Genomic DNA, 23,949 nt, shown 5'->3' with positions numbered 1-23,949 from the left:
CATCAAAGAAACATGGAGCTACGGCATCGCAGGGCGGGGTAGTGCGCATGCTCCGTACTTCTTTGTGGCCCTTGTCTCCGTGCTGCTTGCCTGGTCTTCAGGGACCTATTCCAGCACTAAAACCGAGGATAGCACTGTCAGGCAAACGTATAACGAGTCGATGAAAAATTATTAGTTAGGCTGCATTGCACAAACGCGGCCTGATATCGGTAAAAATCGTACGGCAGACACAAAACCGCCCAGGGCGTCGACTGACCAACGAGCAGAGCATCCATTCCTTGTTTCATTGGCAGCTGAGGTTTTCCAGCGTAGCTAGCTAGCGTTAGCCAGGAGGCAGGGGACAGCTGCATCAGAGGGATCCTCAAAATGTCGGGTTACCAAGGAAAGAAGAACATCCCACGAATTACCGTGAGTATTGCTTATGTGTTTGATATCAATGTAATTGCTCTCCACTGATGGTGGTGTTTGAAGGTACCTCGGGATTAGCTAGCTGTCGTATCCATAAATTCACACGGACGCTGTCATCGGCAGCCCCGCGTTCTGGAAACGATGGGGTGAACAGAATCAGACGGTGGGTTTGCAAGGAAGGCTTCCTGGCGAATCCTCATTTGGAGCCAGGCGAGTGTATTTGTGTGTGATGGACACTGAGAGCTTGGGTGATGCGGCTCCTCCTCGGGGCGCCCCCCGTCTTCCTGACAGCATCCTCAGCCTCCAGGGTGTAGGTTTAACAGGTCCCTTCACTGTTATCACCTCACTGCCCACACTGCGTCCTGTATCCTCTGCGTTCTTCATTCGGGGTCCTTGGTTTTTTATTTTAGCCCAAAAGCACCCACGTCGACACCGGTGTCACAAAATACAACCAATTTATTCAGACAGTCATCTTTTGATGATCGCTTGTTTTATTTTTTGATAGATAATGTACCAGTCATGTTAAGATTCCTATTTAAAAATAGTCATTCTGTAAGAATATTGTGTAAATTTAGGGTTTAATAATGTGATGTTGTTGCTTTCATTCGTAACATGATGTGGTTGTGCAGCGAGCACAGTAATAAGGGCCTAGAGTGGAGATACTGTGGTAGTTATAAGAAGTAAAACCTCTTTGGTAAAGTAGGTCATTGAACAGTTCCCATCCAAACCTTTCTCCCTAAGCTTTCTTCGTGCTGCTGTTTTAGCCTACATTTATGTAGCATATAGACAGCAACTCAGCTGGCCCTGTGAACGGCCGTGACTCCACTCTGTTCTGTGCAGACACACACGCGGGTACAGTAGTTACTCCCAGGTGGACGGAGGATTATTCCAGACATTCCAGACAGAACAAATAGACAGCAGTAACTCCTCCAGGCCTTCAGATGCACACAGACAGCTATTAGTTTGCAACAAAGCTAAGATAGTAAGCGCCAGGGCATTAACAAAGAACAAAATTATGTTTGTCCTTGACTAAGCATGCAAACTAAGTAGTATATAATAACTACTTGCAATGATGCTTTAATAATGATAATGCTGTAACATTATTCTATCATCATATAATAAATGTTGCAGGACTGTTACAATATATAGATAATTTTTGTTGTATCAGAATTTTTTTATTGCGAAGTGTAAAGTGTAAAAAACGTTTGTTTCTCTGGTTTGTTATTTCACATTGAATAAACTGTGTGATGAACTAATTAATATAAAAAGTTGCCACAACCTGAACATTATAGTATGAGGTTGGAGCCTAGAGCAGCTTTGTCTTTATTAACTTTTCCACTCAGTGATTTGTTCTTTTAAATGTACAAATAATAAATGTATAGGTTAAATGTCTCGCCCAAAGACAGCTGGGATAGACTCCAGCACCCCCACATGGGAACAAGCGGTAGAAGATGGATGGATGGATGGATGGATGGTATAAATATAAACAACAGTATCAAAACTAAAATGAGGTTTCTGAAAAAGTTTCAGCCAATCAATTCACATGAGCTACTGATTTTTAATAAACTAAAGTTTTCTTGCTCTTTCAGTGCTCAGCAGGTGGCTTGTTATCATTTTAGCTAATAAATGAAAACTCTCCATGTCTTCTAGAGCGATCGTCTCCTCATCAAAGGAGCCAAAATAGTGAATGATGATCAGTCATTCTTGGCTGATATTTACATGGAGGATGGGGTCATTAAGTAAGTTCAGTTTTTCTGATAAAATTGGTTTGCCTTAAAAAGGGCGCACACTAGAGTCTACATTGTCTGAGTTATATCACTTATTCCATTTCACTCATCCCTTATTTGGCTTCTTAAGGCAACTTGGAGACAACCTTATTGTTCCTGGAGGAGTTAAGATCATAGAGGCTCATGGGAGGATGGTGATGCCTGGAGGTATTGACGTGCACACCCGATTCCAGAAGCCTGAGCGAGGCATGGTGGCAGCAGATGACTTCTACCAAGGCACCCGTGCAGCCCTGGCTGGCGGGACGACCACCATCAGTACGTATTAAAGAACGATTTCCCTGTGTTTTCTGCATCCAAATAGCACAGTCATCCAGCAGTGCAGATGTACATGCCATTGAGCATATGATTTAATTATGCAGTCTGCTAATGCTCATTACACCCAACTTGTTTGTTTGTGTTATTTAGTTGACCACGTGGTGCCGGAACCGGGCATGGGCCTGGTTGCTGCTTTCAAACAGTGGAGGGAGTGGGCTGATGGCAAGTCCTGCTGTGACTATTCCCTGCACGTGGATATTACCGAGTGGAACAAAGGCACCCAGGAAGACATGGAAACCCTAGTGAAGGATCACGGTAAGTAATCAACAGAACAGGTCTCTACTGGTAAATGAGCCGTTCCTCCCATTTTTACTGGTAAACTGAAAAATGTCAAAGGCTTTTTACTGCATGAAGAAAGGACTGTGGCTTTATTCTTTCAGAAACTAACTAAAGAGTAACAGGATATTTCTGCTTTATTTTACTTCTTCCCTTCGCTCTGGGTTTTCCCTCTTTTGCTCTCTTCATCCCAGCTTTGGCTGTTTTCTCTCATAAGTTTTCTATCTTCAGGTGTCAACTCTTTCCTGGTCTATTTGGCTTATAAGGATTTTTTCCAACTTTCTGACTCTCAGGTATGCTCAGGCTCTGGTCAGTGTTAGTTAGTGTGTTAGTGGGAGCTTCATTAGTGATATTGTTTTTATGGGATTTTGGATTTGTCACTCATTTGACCTGTGGGCTAACCTTTATATACATATTTTCTTTAGATCTATGAGGTATTCAGTGTTATCAGGGATCTCGGCGCTATTGCACAGGTGCATGCTGAGAATGGCGACATTGTTGCAGAGGTAAGAAAACCACTGATAAAGCTGTTCAAGTTTTAGCTCTAAGCATTGGTTCCTATTTGTCATTGTGCTATTTCCTTAATGTTTTAGGAGCAGCGGCGTATTCTGGAGCTGGGGATCACCGGCCCTGAAGGGCACGTGCTTAGCCGTCCAGAGGAGGTAAGGTAGAGGGCTGTTTAAGACGTGATTTTGTGATAATGTTTTAAATAAAATAAATAAAATGCAGTACAAACATGAAGGTAGAATATCTGTCTTTGCAGGTGGAGGCCGAGGCAGTGAATCGTGCCATAACCATAGCCAATCAAACCAACTGTCCCCTGTACATCACCAAGGTGATGAGCAAGAGCGCTGCTGATGTCATCGCCCTCGCCAGGAAAAGGGGTACAAAGATGAGCTGGGAGCTTTTTATTTGTCAGTATACGGTACACTTACACTATGTCCGAACATGAACCTGTCATCTCTCACAGGCGCTGTAGTCTATGGAGAGCCCATATCTGCCAGCTTGGGCACAGACGGTACCCATTACTGGAGCAAGAACTGGGCCAAGGCAGCAGCTTATGTCACTTCGCCACCGCTCAGCCCTGATCCCACCACCCCTGACTACCTCAACTCTCTGCTGTCATGGTAGGTGCTCTGTGGCAGGACCTAAAGATAGCTGGAACACAATTTGAATTTTGCTGCAATGTATTTCTACTCAGCCCTACCTGGTTTTGTGACTGTGGTACCTGACAGTGCCTTTTGACAGGAGGAACACTGAAGTGACATTTTCAATGCAAGGACAGAAAACTAAACTTAGCAAACAAATGTCAAAAGTACATAAGTACAAGATTGATCCAACACATGGACACATAAAGCATATTTTTAGCTTTCTTGTCTTCCTTCTGACCTAGTGGGGACCTGCAGGTGACTGGAAGTGCTCACTGCACCTACCAGACTTCTCAGCGAGCAATAGGCAAAGATAACTTCACTCTTATCCCAGAGGGGACCAACGGCACTGAGGAGAGGATGTCTTTAATTTGGGACAAATGCGTGGTGAGCTGGACATTTTTCCTTTTGCGCAACGCATCAGTTCCTGCCTTGAAGTACTAGAACAAGGTCTTGTTGTCCTGTCTTAAAAGGTGACTGGAAAGATGGACGAGAACCAGTTTGTGGCCGTGACTAGCACAAACGCAGCCAAGATCTTCAACCTGTACCCTCGCAAGGGCCGCATTGCTGTGGGCTCTGATGCTGACCTTGTTCTGTGGGACCCGGATGTCACTAAGATCATCTCCGCTAAGAGCCATAACCTGGTCTGATGGTTTTAATCCTTGTTGTCTTCAACTAACTAACATGTAGAGTATTTTATCGGAGTTTTAGTCTTCATTAAGTCCTCGTTTTCCTAGGCTGTGGAGTATAACATCTTTGAGGGCACTGAGGTTCGAGGAGCGCCTCTGGTGGTGATCAGCCAGGGCAAGATTGTGTTGGAGGAGGGCAGTGTTCACGCCACCGAAGGCTCTGGGCGCTACATCAGCCGAAAACCCTTCCCCGATCACGTGTACAAGAGAATAAAAGCTCGCAGCAGGGTGAGTTCAAATTGTAGATGACACGTTTATGCAAGTGCGTTTGTATGTCTGAGGAAGAAGCAGAGTTCTCAAATGTAGCAGCAGAAGGAGAACACAACTTGTGGTCGATACTTACTCCTGTGCTGTATTTTTAGCTCACGGAGTTGCGAGGTGTACCGAGGGGCCAGTATGATGGGCCGGTGTGCGAAGTGACTGTGACTCCCAAGGTGATGTCCACAGTCTCATCAGTGAAGACCTCTCCTGCCAAGCAGCAACAGCAGCAGCAACAGTTCACCCAGCAGCCAGTGCGCAACCTTCATCAGTCTGGCTTCAGTCTGTCGGGTGAGTGGAAGCACAGATTTTAACGTTTCAACACATGATCTCGGCGACATCCTAGATGAATTGCATTTACTGTTAATCCTTTAGGTGCCCAAATTGATGACAACGTTCCTCGTCGCACCACTCAGCGCATCGTGGCTCCCCCTGGTGGGAAAGCCAACATCACCAGCCTGGGCTGAGCTCTTGTCTGAGCCAAGCCAGAGTGCAGGGCAACAGGGGACCAGAGGCCACTCTCACCATTGTCACATCATGTCTGTTCACCTCTGACTCTCCCCCCTGTGCTCCATCCATTCTCAAACACACTACCACTATGTCACCTCATACAAAACAAGCACTATTCCATTTAGTTTGACGTCACGCTCCGTCATCGTGGAAGGATCAAGTGAACAGCAGCAGTTTTTTTTATTTTGCTGTTCTTAAGCCCAGCTTGATCGTCAATTTGTTTACATTTTTGTATAATATTTGCTGTTTGAGCTGTTTAGCTGAGAAGAGGTCAGTGTCACGATCTAACTTTTTAGAAAGATTTCTGTTTACATTCTTCATGTCCTTCTGTCAAACTCTTAGATGAGTTAGAAGGCTGTGGCACCCACCTGTGTTTGAGTAGCATCCACAGTCCATGTGGTAACACGGCTTTAGTACAGAATTGTTGTAACACTGATACAAAACTCACAAAATGCTAATCATGAAATATTAGACATGTCATAACACTTGACCTTTTGCAGTATTTGACTTTTGGGTTGCTACAATGTGCAGCTGCACGATTCACCATTGTCTTCCCTTTGTGTCGTAGGTGCACTTTTTTAAAGTTGATGCTTTATGTTTTAAGTCACTTGGGAAAGCGCTGACTGCAGTGGAAGGAAAATAAAGGGCATCTGTAGGGTTAGACCACTCATCCAGCCCACACAGGAAATATTCTCCCTCATTTTCTCACTGTGTCTTCTCATCGTGCTCGTTAAAAGGTTGTCAGGGTGACGAGCTTCCAATAATCACATTGTTCGTACCGCATTGTTTCGAAGACGCTAGACGGGCTGTTTGCCGACAACCTCTCTGCACCTGGTGCTACGCAACTGTTGCTGTATATGTGCAGCTGTTGTTCACATCCACAGCAGCTGCTTATGCTTTGTAACGATAGCTTCCAGGGTAGAGTCATCGGTCTCCAGGCCTGGACAGAATCTGTGTTGCACCTGTACCAATCCAAATGGGAAAAAAATGTGCGTGAGCTTGCAACGTTTTGTGTTGATTTTGTGCGTATTTTTTAAAACATTTGTTGAATTGAACTAGTTGCCTGCTTGTTTGTAAGATATTGATAGCACACTGTATTTATGAAGGCTCTTTAAAGTAGAGGAACCGTGATCTTTGAGACCTGATGAGAAATGCTTCAGTGTGTATATGAACCACCACAGTGTGCTGATGATGTGTCCACTGTTTTCGGTGTTAGTGTTGTGAATGAAGTACCTGATATCCAGTTCTTCTTCTCCTACCCCGCCACCTGCCCAACATTGCCGACACCGGACCCACTCGTGGTCCGGCAGTAACTGCATTCACCAAACCGCGAGTACAACCGCTTGGTAGAACACGGGATTCTTTCTTCCTCATTGACTTGTCAAGTGTAGGTTTTGTATGCCCAGCTATAATGTGAAGTGATTTACATGTGAGGACGTTTTGAGGTAATGGGTATTAAATTATATTGTTGAGCACTGTTGTTGCCCCTCTCCCAACAAGTGTGATACTCTCAGTCATGTATGTTCTGTAGGCTACCGGGGCTTTTGGGGTGAAATCACCGGTCCCGTCATCGTTTGACCCTATCTGTGTTGACCAGTGGATTAAACTAATAAAAATCAAACTTATGGCACTGACTCCTTTTTTTTAATTACAGTGTTATATGGAACTTAAAGCACTTTAATTCATAATTCTAATAATGTTTTAAAATATTTCAAATGATAGTTCCACTTGACATAGTTATAGTAAACGATAAAAGCTTTATTAAAAGCATTTAAAAAAAGCAAAAAGCATTACACTACCTATAGCAGTATAGATATACTGTATCTTTTCCCGAACTTTCATATTAAAAGAGTACCTTATAAATAATTCATTCAAAATTTGCAAACTGAGCAAGACTCCAATTGTCTTTTTAATTTCTTTTTGTTCTAAAAATAATTTTGAGACACAACGTCTTCCGGCAGTGGGCGGATTGCATGCAGGGAGGCAGCGAGTCACTAGGTGGAGGCAGAGGCATGGGCCGCATCCTCAGCCCCAGAGCAGCGCTGTGCTGTTCCAGCTGCTTAAACACCTCACCCACAGGGACGCTGCCGCCAAAATGAACCGACGAAGGCAACAGACACGTCGCAGTGAGCGCACACAACAACAAAAGTAGAGCTGGAGTGACAGATGTCCAATTAGGAATTAACACGATGAGTGCGCTGATTAAACTGGAGAGAGGGGGGGAATCCGTCAGTGTCAACATGTTTGCTGTTGGATGAGAACTTTGGCAAGAATGAGATGGATCAGGAAGACTTTACAAAGCCGAACCTCCCTGGGGAATGTGTGCAAACATGAGTCACCAGCAGCTCTCGCTATGTTTCAGTCCTTTCAAACACTATCACAAGACTGCAATCCCTCCCTGGGCTGATCTGTCAACACCACAGTGTTATTATTCATCTAGAACTGTATCCACTACATGCATCAGCAAATGCATTTATTTACGTAGTCAAAGTGTGAGACAATGCAGATCCTACACTTACAGATAATTTTACCATGAATACTCAAAATTAGCTGGATAAAAATCAGGAAGTGGTGATGGAACACACGAAACACGTGTTTCTGCTCTTTTCCAATCTATATGCAACTCCTGCAAAAGGCTGACGATCTAATTATAGTAGTAATTAAAGCCACTGCATATGGTGGATGACATCTATATAAAGCATGACACAGGTATTCGTTGGCTTAGCTTTTGTTCAGCTCCCCAGCCCTCTCCACAGAGACAGACAGCAGAAGAAGAGATGGATTATCTGCAGTTTATTGCTGAGGGTGGAAGCTGCTCTCCTAATGGAGTCTGTGCTGTGATGGTGCGATTTACAGGTTCACAGAAATGCCAGTCAATGACAACGCGGACACGAACCGGCACTCTCCCTGCATTTCCGGCGTCCTTCCCCCGTGGGAAATCTGCCGACTCTGCTCCTACCACTGAACTTAACACGCAGAGGGGGACGCGGGCTTAACGATGCAGAGTGCATCTCCTGCCTCTCGAGCACACCGAGGGACAGCGTCCTGGTTCCAGTAGCCGGGAGAAAATAAATCAATAAGGTTGTTCTCCTGCCCTTTGATGCTTCTGCGTGAACACAGAAACACTTTGCAGCCTTCGAGTCCAACTGAACGCACTCAGTTTTGCACCTTTGCACTAGTATGCAGCACCCCTGAAGGGGATCTTTAGAAAGTTGTGAGCTTTTTATACAGCCGGGGACCAAACACGACAGGAACGCGAGGGCGGCCGGACAGAAGGATGTCTGACAGTGGATGACTTCGTTTGACATCTCTAAATCTAGTGAATTTCTTAAGAGGCTTGGAGGCCAGTCAGGATTGAGGTCAGCAACCACAAGGTCAGTTAAAATTCCCCGGAAATATATTAAGACGGCCATCTGGCACCACTCTGAGCTGCACAAAATTGTGGGAATGTGGAGAAACGTATTAGTTAGCTCGTTTCTGAAAGGCTATTTATACCCAGCGGATAATCCAGAATCAGTGAAGACACATCAGCAGGAATCAAAAAGATGTCCTGGTGATTCCCTTGTTAGGAATACGTTATACAAATTTATTATAATGTGACACGGAAGTATGTAAGGTCTCGTAGCGTTCAGCGTGTACAGAGCAGTACACAAACAACATCTGGACGACAGAAAGTGCTATTACAGATTCCGGAGACTTTGCGAATCAGTGTTTTTTTAAAATATCCAGTGAAATCATGCAACATATAAAACTTTCCTATTTACACTTGGACATGTGCATATGAACGTCTCTCTCTCTCATAATATAAAATGTGTAAACATCTAAAAAACATTTTCAGATTTGGTCCACCTCAGGGCAGCACTTACAGTACGCTGTTTGAAACTCATGTCCGTCACTGTCACGGTAAGGACATAGTTCGGCTTAAAGGGGTTGTTCTGTGACTGGGAATTCTTTGTACAGTTGCAATGTTACGTCCAGAAATAAACACACACGGAGAAATATTAAAGCTGAAATACAGCTGCCATGATGACACAGCTCATCCATTGTGGCGCTAACGGAGCAAGAGGAGATCTATCCTCTTCTGTGACCCGATTAGGGATTCATGACTAATGGATGAAGGATTATGGCGGTTATACCGGCTCTCCTTTTTCAGACAGGGACAGTTGGTGGATCTTAATGGTGGGAAGGTTCCCGGCAGGCGGGGGCTGGGCGCAGTCTGACCCCTGCGGGGGGGCCTCGCCGCTGAGGACGCAGCAGCAGGTCCGGCGGAAGCTCTTCGTGCAGAATTTGGCCACTTTGGCCCTGTGCGCCTCGGTGGGTCCAGGCCTGTTCGTGGGGCCCGCGGAAAAGCCCCTCCACTCCCTGCTGTCCCTGGAGGAGGGGGTTCGGGACAGGGCCATGGAGGACGAGGGGCTCAGGCGACAGGGGGCCCCTCTGGTGTCCAGGACCAGCGTCGGGGCCTGGCCGTGACCTTGAGGCTGAGCGTGAGCGGCACTCAGGTGATGGCCGTGCGGCCGGGGAGTCGGTCTCAAACAGTGCACTCCAAGCAGACTCTGGAAGGCTTTCTTAAACTCCTGGTTGGAACATGGGTAGATGATGGGATTAATGCAGCTGTTGAAGTAACCGAGCCAGAAGGTGATCTTGAACACAGTGTCTGAAGGTCTGTAAGCAGGAAACATGGAGCCTGTGGGGACATTAGAGACACACGGCTGATTAATGTACAGCGGAAACAACAAATACATCCACCTGTCAGTCACTTAGTCATGAATAAACAACACTGGACCATCAAATATTGATCTACTGTAGTGATTGTATTTACAAGTCATCCAATTCTGTTGGACGTCTGTGGAGAATTTCACAGCAATCAGCTGTGAAAACCCACAGCTCCAGAGATAAATCCCACATATGAAGAGAGGACGACCAGAGCGCTTCTAATCGTCCTGTGGGTGGACTCATCAGGTAAATGTCAGTTTGTAGGACTAAGATGAGTGAGCAAAACCCCTCTGACCCACTGGACGCGGGGGAAAATATCAACACATCACCGCCAAAACTCATCCTGCGGGGAAAAAGAGGGGGGGGGGGGGGGGGGTAAATGTGACGCTCCATCGGGTGTTTTAATCTGAACTGACTGATTTATCATCAGCGCCATCCCTCAAGCTGTGCTGCCAGTCCGCCTCAGAGGATCTGGAACAAATTTTGTTCCTCTAGACAATTGATTACATTTTTTTATTTCTAAATCTGCCCCCACTTACTATGAAGGTTAAGGATTTCATTAAAATTACCATCATAAATGGAGCTACTCAGTCACAGGAAAGACCGAACGGGGTCCTTAATGAAGAAGAGACCGCGGCTACATGACGTCCTGTTTGTCACTGTAAATGTAGGCGACTCTCCACATATCCTGTGGCTGCCAGGGAAGCATTACAATAATTAAACGGGCGACTGCAATATATCTGTCATCTGTCTCCAGAGGTAGAAAGGGGGGTCTCGTGACGCGCTTTATTGGGCGGCTTTAATGCGGGATTTGAAAAATGAGCCGTGGAACAGAGACGGACGGAGAGAGGAGGCGCGTTTCATCCTCAGCTGTGCAGTTCAGAACGGTTCTATTACTGCCGGTGCCCTCGGATGGGTTCCGTGAACGGAAAAGCACCGAGGCCTCGTCGGAACTCGACAAAGCGTTTGTGCGGAAGAAGAAATGTGCTGGCGTGGCGCCGCCAGGTCGAGCTAAATCTGTTGGACGACCTACAAAAACGATTGCGAAGCCGCCGCACCAGTCACGTGGATCCGCAGCCATTGTGTCTCTGCGCTCCCTCCACCTGGATTCGTCCAAAGACCCCGGCGGCGACACCGAGGTAGCGACGTGTTTGGACCCCGTCGTGCAGTTATTCGTCACATTAGCAGCAGCTTTGCTTCTCTCACGTTGCCGGCAGCACAGTCCTCAGACACACACGGCCTGTGGAACCGCCCTGTTTGCATTTCAGACGCCAAATTCCCACAATATATTTCCCCTCTTTGTGACAAAATGACGCTCACGCCGATAAAGCGACGCTAGCGCTTATGAGTTATGCGGCTCGACACATCAAAACAAAGCCATTGCCTGGTGATTCACTGCCAAATCCATCACTGTCCGCGGACCGGCGCGGCAGCGGTATGCAGCCCAGCGCTGGTAAGCTGGGGCTTTCCTTTATTTCCCAGTCTGGACATCACTCAGCTGAACAGTAGCAGCTATATTTACAAGCATGAGAGCATGGAATAAATAAAAACCCCGAGGGACTGGGAGGGTTTTGCCAGGTCTCATTTCGACCACACCGACACCGGCGCATATGGAACACGCGTGAGCGGCCAGCCGTGCGCTTTCCCTTCCAGCTCATCTTCATCAGGCCGGGGCTTCTCGAAGAAGTGACGGCTTTATCCATCATTCCTGGACTGGCTCGACACTTCATTCAAGGGTCAATGTCTGAAACGCACAATCCTGGCCTTTTGTTTGCAGACAGCGGCGCACCGCAGGCTGTCGGGAGCCGATTTGAAAGATTTATTGAGCCTATTTATAGATTGTGTACCTGGACGAGTCACAGTGTTCGCCGCGACGCTCGAGAGGCAGAAGTCTAAATAATAGTAAATTCAATGTGCTCTCAGACAGAGGGACAATTTAAATGCCATCACGGAGGGATTACGAATCGCTTCCACTTAAAAGCCTGGCATGAACGGCTCTGTAATTAAAGCAGAAGTTAATCAGTGTTCCACAAGTGGTCTGACTCATACGTGCGGGTCATCAAATATATGAACCTGTTTTTAACGTGCAATGTTATCCCTCAGCATGATTAAAGGACGCTTTGGGGGATTCACTGGGAAATTCATCCAGATGTCCCCTGATTCCCCTGATTTCAGCCGTTCTGCTAAGCTTCCCGGAGCTTCACGCTGACCGTACCAATAGACGGCCATTGCTTCACCCCGTCGGCATCTGGCGAATGGGCGACGGTACTCACCGATGGGCAGCACCAGGAAAAACGGCAGCCAGCACAGCACGAAGCAGCCCACCACGATGCCCAGGGTCTTGGCGGCCTTCTTCTCCCGCGAGAACTTGAGCAGCCGCAGGGCGAAGTGCGTGCGGCTGCGGAGGGCCTCGTCCTCCGAGATGGCGGCGTTCCCCCGGTGCATCCGCAGCGTCACCCCCTTCGAGTCGGACTTCTCCGTCTTGTGGCCCTCCCTCAGGCCCTGGCTCTCTCTGTAGGCCACCACGTAGACCCGGCAGTACATGGCCAGGATGACGGCCAGAGGCAGGTAGAAGGAGCCCACGGCGGAGAAGATGGCGTAGCCGGGCTCCTCCGTGATCTTGCACACGGACTCGTCCTCCGGCGCCGGCTCCTTCCAGCCGAACAAGGGTCCCACCGATATGACCACCGACAGCACCCACAGCAGCAGCACCGCCAGCAGGGCCCGGCGCTTGGTCATCATGGCCGGGTAGCGCAGCGGGTAGCTGACGCCGATGTAGCGGTCCACGGAGATCACGCACAGGCTCATGATGGAGGCGGTGCAGCAGAGCACGTCCACGGCCGCCCAAACGTCGCAGAAGACCCTGCCGAACACCCAGCGGTCCAGGATCTCCAGGATGGCCGAGAAGGGCAGCACGGCGGAGCTGAGCAGCAGGTCGGCCACGGCCAGGTTAACGATGAAGTAGTGGGTGACCGTGCGCAGGTGGCGGTGGCAGACCACGGAGAGGATGACCAGGATGTTGCCCACCACCCCGAAAGCGATGAAGACGCCGAGGACCAGCCCCAGAGCCACGGCCTTGGCCACGTTGAGCTCGGGCACCAGAGCCTGGCTGCAGTTGGAGCAGTTGTGCGTCAGAGGAGCTGGGGTCATGTTGTCGAGCACGGGAGCCATCTACGCCGCGACTAGGCTGATGCTCGACAGCGTCCTGTGCAGGTAGACTGAAACAAACACCTATGTGAGTTCAATACAGGAGAGCAGAGGACATCAGGGCATTTTCCGCCGAGGCCATTAGAGTAATGATCATATTAAGTCTGTCTTGTGAAAACACAACTTGAATTAAAACGCCTCTGGCAAATGAGCCATTATGTTGGCAATGCATCAAGAAAAGCGAAACTACAGGCCGCGCGGTGCAGAAACTCGGAGCGGGAAACATAATAGATGCAGACAAAACCTACTGTGGTGAAATCTGGCAATCCATCTTGAAAATGATGCCGATGCCGGAGCCGGCTGTTATTATGCAGCTGGCAAAGCCTTTTAGAAATGCTTTAGAAACAGGGCCGGCAGCTGGGCGTACACACCTCAGAGAAGCGCCACATGTTCTCGGAATCAGACGCACGGGATCCAGGTTCATTATTATGGGGACGTGATGAGAGGAGCCGCTCTTCCGGTCGGGATGATCCGCCGGCCAGGTCCCCTCGGCTCGAAGGCGACCAGAAGGATTCAGCGGCGGCCTTCGGAGACGCAGACAGAGTGAAGAGCCATCACATCACACGCAGAGACATGCAAATGAGCCCAGCCTTGTTCTTGTGTGCATTGTTGCTCCGTTTGTGCGTTGCAGCGCCGCAGCGTCTGCGTAGCCCGTGGGCGAGAGGCCACGTCTGAGCCGCAGCCGCCGTCGGATCAATGCGCCCGCAACCCTCGCCTCACGCCCATCGATCAAACAGAAGGTGATGCTGATGAATAAAGGAACCATTATCGGGCCCGACCGCCGCCTGCCTCGGTGGATCACGGGGTTGCGGAGACTTCAGCCGAGGCGCCGTGAGGGCCTTCATCGCCGCTTCGGCTGCGGTTGCTAATAAAACTGGCTGCACCAGAATAGCTGACCTCGCCGCTAATCCCGCCTCCGGACGGATCAATACGCCGCCGAGGTTAAACCAACGCAGCCACTGATGCACCTTCGTGCCTGTATTTATACACATCCAGCTCCTTGGAGGATGTGCTCCGTCCACAATGAGTAGATCTCCTCGCTGGGTGGTGAGCGCGGGTTCAGGCAGATGACAATGGCCGGCTGGCGGCTGAGTGTTAATTACAAACGTCTGCGCATGGTGAGACCTACCATGTCGATGAGGGACCTGAGCGGCGCTGCTAAATGGAGCTGTTAGCTTTTATTACCTGAGACCAGTAGCTGTGTCCCCTGCTCGGCCTCTAATGGCCACAGATGAGCCCCATTTCTGGAAGCTGCACACTCACAGTTCACCATCCTACATCACAGTGAATTCGTTCTCTGTCTCCCAGGATGTGGCAGCGGTCTGGACCCGAGGAGGGACTCGGCCGACAAACAGCTGGAGTTCAAGAACAGAGTCCCAGCCGACGCTCGGCCGACTTTGAGACAATGTCCCGGTGCCGTGCAAGCGGGACAGATGCACGGTTGATCTTGTCTGCGCAGATTGCTGACATTTGTAACGTGGATGTTCCTTACACTAAACGTAGATTAGACGGGGTTAGAAAAAGCAGCGCGGCCACGCTGACGATTTGGGGGGATTTCGTTAAGCTGCTTTATCTGAGACTAAATTAAAAGTTCATGTGAGTTGTCCTCTTTTCCACTGAGCATGTGTCTGTCTGTCTGTCTGTCTGTCTGTCTGTCTGTCTGTCTGTCTGTCTGTCTGTCTGTCTGTCTGTCTGCCTGCCTGCCTGCCTGCCTGCCTGCCTGTCTGTCTGCCTGCCTGCCTGCCTGTCTGTCTGTCTGTCTGTCTGTCTGTCTGTCTGTCTGTCTGTCTGTCTGTCTGTCTGTCTGCCTGCCTGCCTGTCTGTCTGTCTGTTCCATACAAAGACAGTGGTGATGGTGTAGGCATTAAGGCATTATGCAGTCCCTCCAGCCCCCCCCCCCCCCCCTCGTGGCCACACTATTAACCACCGGCCGACCTTCTCCCCCCGCGCCCCTCGACGCCGGGCGTCACGCAGGATGTACGGCTGCACCGCGCGTTTGACGGAGCCTCGGCTCCGGTTCGTGGCCCAGTGTGGAGTCAGCAGCCATCGCTGCAGCGCCTGCCAGCTTCCCCCGCCCACTCAGGTAGAGGAGGGAGGAGGAGAAGCCGCGTCTCTAAAGTAATTATGAAAGTTGGAGGGCCATTTTTATCCACAGGAGCATCGCAGGAGAACATTACATCACGATTTAGCTGCTCTGCTGTGGTTTTGTGGAAAGGGTCCTGGAGACATTGGGCCTGATCGATCTCCTGTCTGACAACTTCTGCCTTATTGACTTGATCCACTCAGTCATGTGAAGGATTTCCACTTCAGTCTGACATTAGAGCGAGCGCGTGATGAGACGTGGATGTGACACGTTTGCTCAACGTGAGAATGGCCGTCATCTGTTCCCAGTGTGTCATTTTAATTCAGGAAATGTGACAGATCTGAGGCCTCTGGTCATTACTCTGCTTAATATTCAGAAGAGGTCATTGATGCCTTGCTCATGGGCTCGTCGCAAACTTCGTTTTGATAACCTTCCTCTTGTTGCTGCCGCCGCCATGGAATAATCCACAAATACAGCGTTGGTGTGGCAGGTGTGCAGCTGTTGCTGAGGGTTATAGGAAGGAATCCACGCGTGAATGCGGCGGGCAGGTGGAGACACGCAGCCTCTGTCCGTCCACAGTGTCCCCTCTAATTGGCCCGGAGTAAACCGCTACTCTGGCACAGGTTTAATCTCAACCTCTCCGCAGCGTGAGGACATTCCCAACTCCATAACCCGCGGCCACTTTGCAGGAATACAGGTGATAGCCGAGCGGACGGAAAGTGACATCCGCCTTAACAGCATTACACGGGCGCGGACTGAGTCGCGGCCACTTGTTACTGCGGAGCTCCTCGCTGCATTCCGCCACTGTGTGAGAACGTGGTTCCCGGTTATCGCTCACGTTTGTCGTAATGCAACGAGACGCGCTCGAGCTGAGCGGGATTCGTTTACGCGAAGCGCTCAGCGACCGGCGCAACCCGGCGTTTTATTTCAGACACGGGAATTACGCAGGGCGGAAATGCGCTATTTTTGGCTACTTCTGAACAATTTGTTAATAAATTACACTTAAATGTTGAGAAATTAGGTTTTTTGACCAAATGAACCCACTTTTGTGGGTTCATTTGGTCAGAAGCAATACATATGTGAATCGTGTCCATTAACAGCAGACGGAGACGCGCGTCAAGTCTGACAAAAGAGGAAATTAACCAAACAAGAACGCGAACCAGCGCAGCGTCAGTGATTGGAATTAAATGTTCCGAGACTCACCTAACTTTGAGTTGGATCTCCACATCCCGACCGCCTCCCTCAGCCACGTTCGGACGCGGTTGTGGAAGCGGACTCGCACCAGGAGGCGAAGTGAAAGCCAATTGCGCTCATCACGGAGAGCCCTCACATCTGCTGCTATAAACGTCCGACCTTCAGGTGCTCCGAGTCTCTTCACATGATGATGAGCACCGGATGAGTCACTGCTTTTTCTTCGTGCCACTTTCTCCCCCCACCGTCCACCACCACCGCCGCCACCACCTCCCGACCAACCATCCCCATCCTCACATCACCTCACCCAGCTTCAGCATCACTCCGCGTGCGTCATCGCCACCAGTCACTGTCCGCCCCACATGACTTTTCATTCAGAAACGCTTCCGTAACGAGCGTCACTCACCTTGTCAGCTGTCAACCTGTAAGACAATGTACTGGGAAGCAACCCGTGACTGGATGGGGATGAGGGAGCCGCTCCCCGGTGCGTGGATAACCTGTAGCCGCAGCTCCAAACTCACTCAAGTTTCATTGCTATTTCTTGCCACTTTTAACTGCTGCTGATTTAAAGACTTTGCTTTTATTGGATCATAATGATCCAGTTCTAATAATTTATTCACTTTTTGTCAGATCACACTTTAAAAATCAGGTAAAACCAACATCTAGTTTTGTACAAATAGTGTGTTTTCATCTGTCATGATTCAAAAGCATTCACATTTCATAGATTTTCACAATAAACAACTTTAATTCGCCCACAGTGTCAACTTTGGAGCAATATAGCTGTTATTTCATTGGATTGGTTATTATGATCACTTATTCTACTGTCTTCCTCTTGTTTTGCACCAGTAAGTATTTGACCCCCAGTATGTTGAATAATACACTGCTTCATCCACAACCAAAGCAAAAGCTACTGCAAGTGTAATAAAGGTCCAGTGTTTATCACGATGCTTAATCTATTGCACGTTATGGACCATGTTTAGTTGTTGAAGCTGTCACTTCAGGATCTTTCTGTGTGAGTAAACGTAACACACAGTGTTTCTACACTTAATCCATTACACAACTCTGTCAATACACATTTGTTATTGACTGAAGCTCAACAGTCAATTAGAGTTTATCTACTCATGTCATTGCACCAGGGACTTTATTATTCAATAACGCATGTAAAATCTTTTTTTATTAAATGCAATGATTAAATTAGGCTGCAACAAAGTGGATAAGCATAAAAAAGCACTCTAACAAACCAGTGAGCACATTACTAATAACAGTACATAGATTATTTGGGGTTGGGGGTGGGGGGGACTTCTTGAACAATCAGATGTTAGGGTCTGTAAAGCAAATATTTGACTGTTTAAACTACAGCTTGTTGTCTCAGGAGTTAAATAACACATTTATTAATTCATTCAAAGGCTTCATCTTTAGGACAAATCTGCTTTGCTGTGTCAGAGGCTGAATCTCGAGACCACCTCTGAATGCTTTAAAAGCACATTCGCATCAGTGAAAGGTACCGAGCTGCACAAATACACACCTCTGTTCTGCTTGCACAATAAATAAAAGTGTCTTTTTTTCATAAAGGTAAATGGAGTTTCTTAAAAATTGAAAGAACAATTTTCACGGCAATTTGGGTTGCAATCGTCTTAACATTTACAAAGATTATGGCCCATTATTGCTCGCATGCACGACTGCCTCAGACTGACGGACACGGTCCGCTTTCATGCAACAGCAGCGCCAGACGAGGTAAAAACAAGTCAGCAAAGCAATCCCAGGATGCATCTTCCATTTAAAGAATATTACAGAATAATTAAGCGGTGATACCTCTATGTTCCCCCTGCGCTTATTGATTTCTGTGTATTTGCATCTATAGCACTAAGACCTGTTGGAAAAGCAATTACCTGCCTGAGCCGCCCATGCAGTGAGGCGGACTGCTGAGTTTGAAAGATGCCGAAATCAATATCTCGCCACTGAAAGAAGCACATCGTATCACGGAGGCAACAAACCTGATCCGAACACTCGCACAAATGTTGGCATTTACAATGACATTCACCCTAATTGCATATCAAGAGATTTCCTCTCCTGTGTTTCTTATTTTGACAACCCTCCGAAAAAATCAGGTAAACACACACACAGTTATCACACACACACACACGCACGCACACACACGCACACACGCACACACACACACACACACACACACACACACACACACACATACATATACATATACATATACATATACATATACATATACATATACATATATATATTCTTTTGGTGAAATGTCCGCAAGACCCCCAAAATCCACCAAACCAAATGAATTTGTGAAATAAAGGTGACAGACTTTGCCGTCATGCCGATGAAGCTCCTCATGTTGAGAGCCCTGCAGCAGTCTGTAGTCCACCCACGCACCAGCGCAGCTGGGCCGAACCGTCCACCTGAAACGCAGATTAAAGAGGAACAACACTCCTGGCTCACACATTGGACAGATTTATACTCATAAGGTTCTTCACCCATCCTGCTCACATGATGAGCAGGCAGCGCTATAGATCATTACTGTTTATGAAACGTACATGACCTCCCAGTCGTCTGCCAAATGAGAATATTCAGTAATGATCCAACAACGCAATCAAAGTTGTCAAATCCCTTTGTATTTTATTGCACTCAGTCTGATTCATAGCTGGTTTAATGAAGCAAGAAGTCAGTCATTAAAAGTTTTTCAGAATTAAATTTGCGCAGTGTCATTATTTGAAGAATGACATTTGGCCGTGACAGATTTGAACTACGCACTTTTAAACTAACTTCATCCTTCAAGTCCCCCATTAAACAGGAAAAACCCAGATAAATGTACATAAATATGAGACAGCCCTCGAAGGTTTTGGATGTTGTGCTTTAAGCTACATGCTGCTGTAACATCAGCAGTGCGTTAATGTTCAGGCGCCAGCTATGTATGTATGTACTCTGCATGCATTAAACCCTCCGGCCTCTCGGTGGCGCTGGAGGATGAACAAAGGCTCAGCCTCAGGGACCATGAACGTCTGCAGCAGGCGTTCGACCGTTCCCCGTCTGATATATGAACACGGAGCACGAGGCCGCAGATGAACTCATTCCCTCCACATACGGCTCCGCGCGCCTAAAAATAGCCAAACGATGAGGGAGAATAATATTAGCCTGTGCGAGCTTATTATAAATTCCAAAATGCTTGTTGCTCAGCAGCACCTGTGCACCACCCACGTGCTTTATTGAATCATTGGCTGGAACCTGGTGGTTTGAGAGTGAAAAGGCTGCGCGTGAAGCGGGGTGGCGGCCGACGGTTCTGCCTGTCAGCGGGTCCCAGCGGCCGTGCCACCAGTAGAACCGGACTCTGATTCCGGCCCGATGCTGCTCGCTCACTGTCCAGTGTCGTGCAGACAGTGAGTGGGTGTGTGCTGCTGCTTCCTCACACCCTGGAGGCTCAGTGAGCTGCTCTGGAGCTCCTGCACGGCGGGACCCCCCACTGTTAATTAATCACAACTTTAGACGTGACTCCGGCTCCGTTGTTAGTAGGACTGTGACATATTTCACAATTAGGCTCTCACCGAAATCCCACATTCTTGAAATTGACCAAACAGGACCCGCTGGATGATGCATGAAGTCACGTCTGACGGGGAACAAAAGGGGCAGCGGGGTTACGCAGAGTAATATTACTCCATCAGCGCTCTGTTCCTCGGCCAGTTCATTTGGAATTTATGAATGTAAAATAATTGCAGATTGTTCCAAGGCCGCGGGGCAGATAAATGAAATGCCATGTTTCTAAATTCGGGGTAAGCGGCTTGAGCGGTGACCTTGATCGCCGGCGTCGGGGGCCGATAAGAGGAGACGCACCCGGCGCTACAAAGGAACACGCGTCGGTGCCGCGGCGCCGCCGGCTAATGAGCGCAGGCGACACGCGGCCAGATAATAGCGCGGAGGTAAATATCCACCTCTGTTACGGAGAGTCGCGGGCGGCAGATGGCTCCGCGCCGCGTCTCTCCTCGAAGGAAAGGATGAGTACGCGATTCTTTCATCTCCCTCGAACAAACAGCGGATCCACTCGCGTTCGGGCGAAATTTGACGAGATTAGATCTGGGTTCTATTTGTAAATATGCCCCGGAAAATTGAACGAGAAGAGAAACAGAGAAACGGTGCAGTGAAACGCGTGGTGGTGGACATTACACGAGGGGGGGGGGGGGGGGGGGGGTGAGCCAACAACCCACAGACAGGAAACACATGAGGCAAAAAAGAATGATTTTAGGGCCGATCGCCCTCAAGAGAACGCCATCACGGCCTTCGACTACAACAATGCGACTCGCAGTCAAGGTCGCTCAGCATATCAATGATCACTCGAGACCCACTGCCTGCCAGCATGTACTTGAAAGGCATCAAAGTGCAGTTCTGATGCGACAACACCTAACAAGAATCTGCATTTCCTTCTAACTAAGAGCTGTTTATTCCTAGGTTGTTCTGAAGCCCTGAGCGGTCATCCTTGATGTTGGACCATATGGCTCAGTCGCACTGATCCACGGTCGTCCGGCTTCAGGGCCAGGCCACTCTGAATTGTGCCTACAGGAGAGTCTATATTTGTCTGTGTGACAGTCCAATTTTCCACAGACCAGACCAGACCTAATTTGAGGGTGGGGGGAGAAACAATATACCGACCACAGCGGTTTTAATTATTCATATCAGGAGAACTGGCAGCAAATGTCACTTTTGGTGTGTTTGGACTATTTCATGGTCAGTCGTTCAGCAGACAGGTCGTTCCTGCAGATGACCCCAGAGATGACCTGAATACCTGCAAGGGAGGTGTGCACCACCAGCTGATGGAATCATAGGAATTAAGCCATAGATGTTGAAATTATTTTAATACTCAACCCTGTTACATTTACTTTATAATCCAAGAGGCTTATTGATTTCTGGACAAGCCTAGCTCATTAGGTGCATGTTTTTACACAATGCTTTGTGATTTGCATCTTGTGCCTCACAGTTTCTATTTGTACAATGTAAGTGGGCTGTGTGAAACAATTACTGGGTGAAATATTAGATTACATCTCTGCAGCTAAAAACTGCCTCCAAATGAAAATGATGCATGTCTCCGTTTTTGTTACATGATGTTGTATCAGAAATCTGCAGCCTAGACAGAAACTTTATCTCCCGAGGACACGGTGTGATTATAAATCTGGCCTCGCAGGACAGCTCCGGAAATGAACGCGCACACAAAGAGATGAGGGTTGACCGTGGAGTCCGTCCTCAGCTCACTGGACCCCGGTCGTTTATCGTCTGACTCGACGGCGCCCTCTTGTGGCAGATACTGGGTTGTGCAACTCAGTTTAGGTAACGGAAATGCGCCAGAGAAAATTGGACTTAATATAATTACTACTTTATATCATTAATTGTGAAATTTATGAAATATTTAAAAATAACGTTTTATCTTGTAGTAGAGAGTTGCTAAAGAGATTTTATTAAAATTAAACCACAGCGTTGAAGCTTCAGTGTGCGCAGGCGCAAAGAAGGAAAACACGGAAGATCCACGTTAGAGGGTCCTAAACTGACAACACCCGAGCGCGATCTCCTCTTTAAGACACCGTTAATAAATAAAAGCGATCCCACATTAGATCGAGTGTAATACGTCGCTTATGCAGTGACTGTGGCCGCGTTCGAGTCCCGCCGGATGGTGACTGACGCTCCTGTAGCTGAGCTGCTCGTGTAAAAAATAAGTTTTACCTTCTGTGTGAGCAGCTGAAGAAGATGCCTGCGCGCAATGTTGTGTCCGACGGGGTCAGATACTCCAGACTGGCCTCAGACGACGACGGCTACATAGACCTGCAGGTAGGAGATCCACGTGGAGTGAAATGACCCTTTATTCCCTTTATCATAATATTACTACTCCCTATGCTACTATACAGTATTAAAAGCCTACACGCCATGTGATTGTCCCATAATGTGACTTGACTAACTTTGGCCGGACTTTACAGTATTAAAATGTGAAAACACACCGTTGTTTAAAGTCTCCTATGTGTTTGTTCTCTTTTTTACAGTTCAAAAGGAGCCCACCCAAAGTCCCGTACAAAGCCATAGCACTGGCCACGGTGCTCTTCTTAATTGGCTCTCTCTTAATTATCATTGGCTCGCTTCTCTTGGCTGGATACTTTGGAGTCACTGTGAGTATATCAACATATATATGTATACATGCAGTCGAGCGGGTTATTATTCATATCTCTGGCAAATTCCTGTTACCAGGTTACTTTTATTCAACCCAAACAGCTTTTTTTGACTGGAAATGACACAGGCTCCTCTCTACAGACAATAAGACGATGGACAAGAGGCATCATTGTGGAAATATAATATTATTCATTGTCTATTTAGGGGAACCTCCAACCAAAGAGTTAGAGCTCATCGCTAAAGATGAACGGGCAAAGATACTAGTCAGACAAGACAGACAAAAGCTGGTCAGCAATTATAGGAAGTGTTTGATTGCAGTAACAGCCAATAAAGGCTTTTCTATTGATTATTGTGAAGCGATGAATAATGTACACAATGCCGCCTTCTTTAGAGGTAAATAGAAGATTTTAAAAAGCCCTTGCTGTTAGAATGAAAGTACCTTTAAGTAAGTTTAAATAATTTCGGGCTTGACTGTATTAATATTGTATACATTATTTAGTTAAATGTTCCCTCTCTTTCAGCACTCGGACCGGACCGTCCCTGTCCTTATTATTGGGATCCTTGTGTTTCTGCCTGGTATTTATCACCTGCGGATAGCGTACTATGCATCAAAGGGCTACCCAGGCTATTCCTATGATGATATCCCTGACTTTGATGACTGACCAGCACCGATGCTTCAGCCCGGACTTCGTGCTCCCACATGTTCCGTAGGACTTATGGACTTTTAGCTTGTGGTACTTCTAATGATAAATAGATAATAAATGTTGTAAATAACAGTTATTCTGATTTTGCCTGTCGTTGTGAGACCAAATAATGATCAGATGTGGTTTAAATTGTATATTTCTGTTTTTAATGACACAGCAATTTAATTTGTAAATTGCTTATTTGTTGTTTAGATATTTATTTGGGATTATTTCATTCCAATGACTGTAATAGTCAAATCCCTTATGGGCGACTGAATTAATACATAACCACCTAATCACTTTCTTTTCAGATGTTTAGAGAATTTGACATGATCCACCTGCTCAACTCTAAAATAAAGCTGGCTCACAAATATATGTATAGATTTTGCTGAGTGATGTATCATATTACACACCGTGTACTTTTGTCTGGCATTTTGCTCAGTACACAGAATGATCATACAGTTTGCAGTAGCCTGATTCTTCGCTCCTGTGCGGAGTTGTTCTTTTTCAGAG

The 23,949-nt window shown here is 47.5% G+C and overlaps 3 protein-coding genes across 3 annotated transcripts; 2 read left to right on the top strand and 1 right to left on the bottom strand.

Annotated features, from left to right (window-relative positions):
* The first annotated feature begins 23 nt into the window (after positions 1–23).
* dpysl2a (dihydropyrimidinase like 2a) lies at positions 24–7,012 on the top strand. The gene is made up of 14 exons (XM_029161795.3): positions 24–408; positions 2,059–2,147; positions 2,266–2,450; positions 2,601–2,765; positions 3,018–3,079; positions 3,212–3,292; positions 3,380–3,448; positions 3,550–3,670; positions 3,757–3,913; positions 4,180–4,321; positions 4,408–4,578; positions 4,672–4,851; positions 4,986–5,172; positions 5,257–7,012. Exons 1-14 carry the CDS (start codon positions 367–369, stop codon positions 5,346–5,348), a joined length of 1,743 nt encoding a protein of 580 aa, XP_029017628.1. The 5' UTR covers positions 24–366; the 3' UTR covers positions 5,349–7,012.
* A 1,951-nt stretch (positions 7,013–8,963) lies between these two features.
* On the bottom strand, positions 8,964–20,786 carry adra1aa (adrenoceptor alpha 1Aa). The gene is made up of 6 exons (XM_029164067.3): positions 18,921–20,786; positions 18,475–18,543; positions 16,598–17,910; positions 13,683–13,835; positions 12,378–13,322; positions 8,964–10,075 (listed from the first exon to the last, which is right to left on the bottom strand). The coding sequence occupies exons 5-6, from the start codon at positions 13,273–13,275 to the stop codon at positions 9,522–9,524; spliced, it is 1,452 nt and encodes a 483-aa protein (XP_029019900.1). The 5' UTR covers positions 13,276–13,322; positions 13,683–13,835; positions 16,598–17,910; positions 18,475–18,543; positions 18,921–20,786; the 3' UTR covers positions 8,964–9,521.
* Positions 20,787–22,089: 1,303 nt separating this feature from the next.
* Positions 22,090–23,811, top strand: tmem230b (transmembrane protein 230b). The gene is made up of 3 exons (XM_029164091.3): positions 22,090–22,420; positions 22,630–22,752; positions 23,275–23,811. The coding sequence occupies exons 1-3, from the start codon at positions 22,340–22,342 to the stop codon at positions 23,413–23,415; spliced, it is 345 nt and encodes a 114-aa protein (XP_029019924.1). The 5' UTR covers positions 22,090–22,339; the 3' UTR covers positions 23,416–23,811.
* Positions 23,812–23,949: the final 138 nt, after the last annotated feature.

This window comes from Betta splendens, chromosome 9 (genome assembly GCF_900634795.4).
Source record: "Betta splendens chromosome 9, fBetSpl5.4, whole genome shotgun sequence".
NCBI lineage: Eukaryota > Metazoa > Chordata > Actinopteri > Anabantiformes > Osphronemidae > Betta > Betta splendens.
The sequence above is the reverse complement of the archived record's forward strand: the minus strand, read 5'-3'. Positions and strand labels throughout refer to the sequence as shown.

Excerpts from the sequence above, each read along its gene's own strand:
- dpysl2a (XM_029161795.3), top strand. The coding sequence starts at position 367 with ATGTCGGGTTACCAAGGAAAGAAGAACATCCCACGAATTACC. Across the intron at positions 409-2,058 it reads AGAACATCCCACGAATTACC|AGCGATCGTCTCCTCATCAA; the intron begins GTGAGTATTGCT and ends CATGTCTTCTAG. Across the intron at positions 3,293-3,379 it reads ATGGCGACATTGTTGCAGAG|GAGCAGCGGCGTATTCTGGA; the intron begins GTAAGAAAACCA and ends TTAATGTTTTAG.
- adra1aa (XM_029164067.3), bottom strand. The coding sequence starts at position 13,275 with ATGGCTCCCGTGCTCGACAACATGACCCCAGCTCCTCTGACGCACAAC. Across the intron at positions 10,076-12,377 it reads TTTCCTGGTGCTGCCCATCG|GCTCCATGTTTCCTGCTTAC; the intron begins GTGAGTACCGTC and ends ATGTCCCCACAG.
- tmem230b (XM_029164091.3), top strand. The coding sequence starts at position 22,340 with ATGCCTGCGCGCAATGTTGTGTCCGACGGGGTCAGATACTCCAGACTG. Across the intron at positions 22,421-22,629 it reads ACGGCTACATAGACCTGCAG|TTCAAAAGGAGCCCACCCAA; the intron begins GTAGGAGATCCA and ends TCTTTTTTACAG. Across the intron at positions 22,753-23,274 it reads CTGGATACTTTGGAGTCACT|CACTCGGACCGGACCGTCCC; the intron begins GTGAGTATATCA and ends CCTCTCTTTCAG.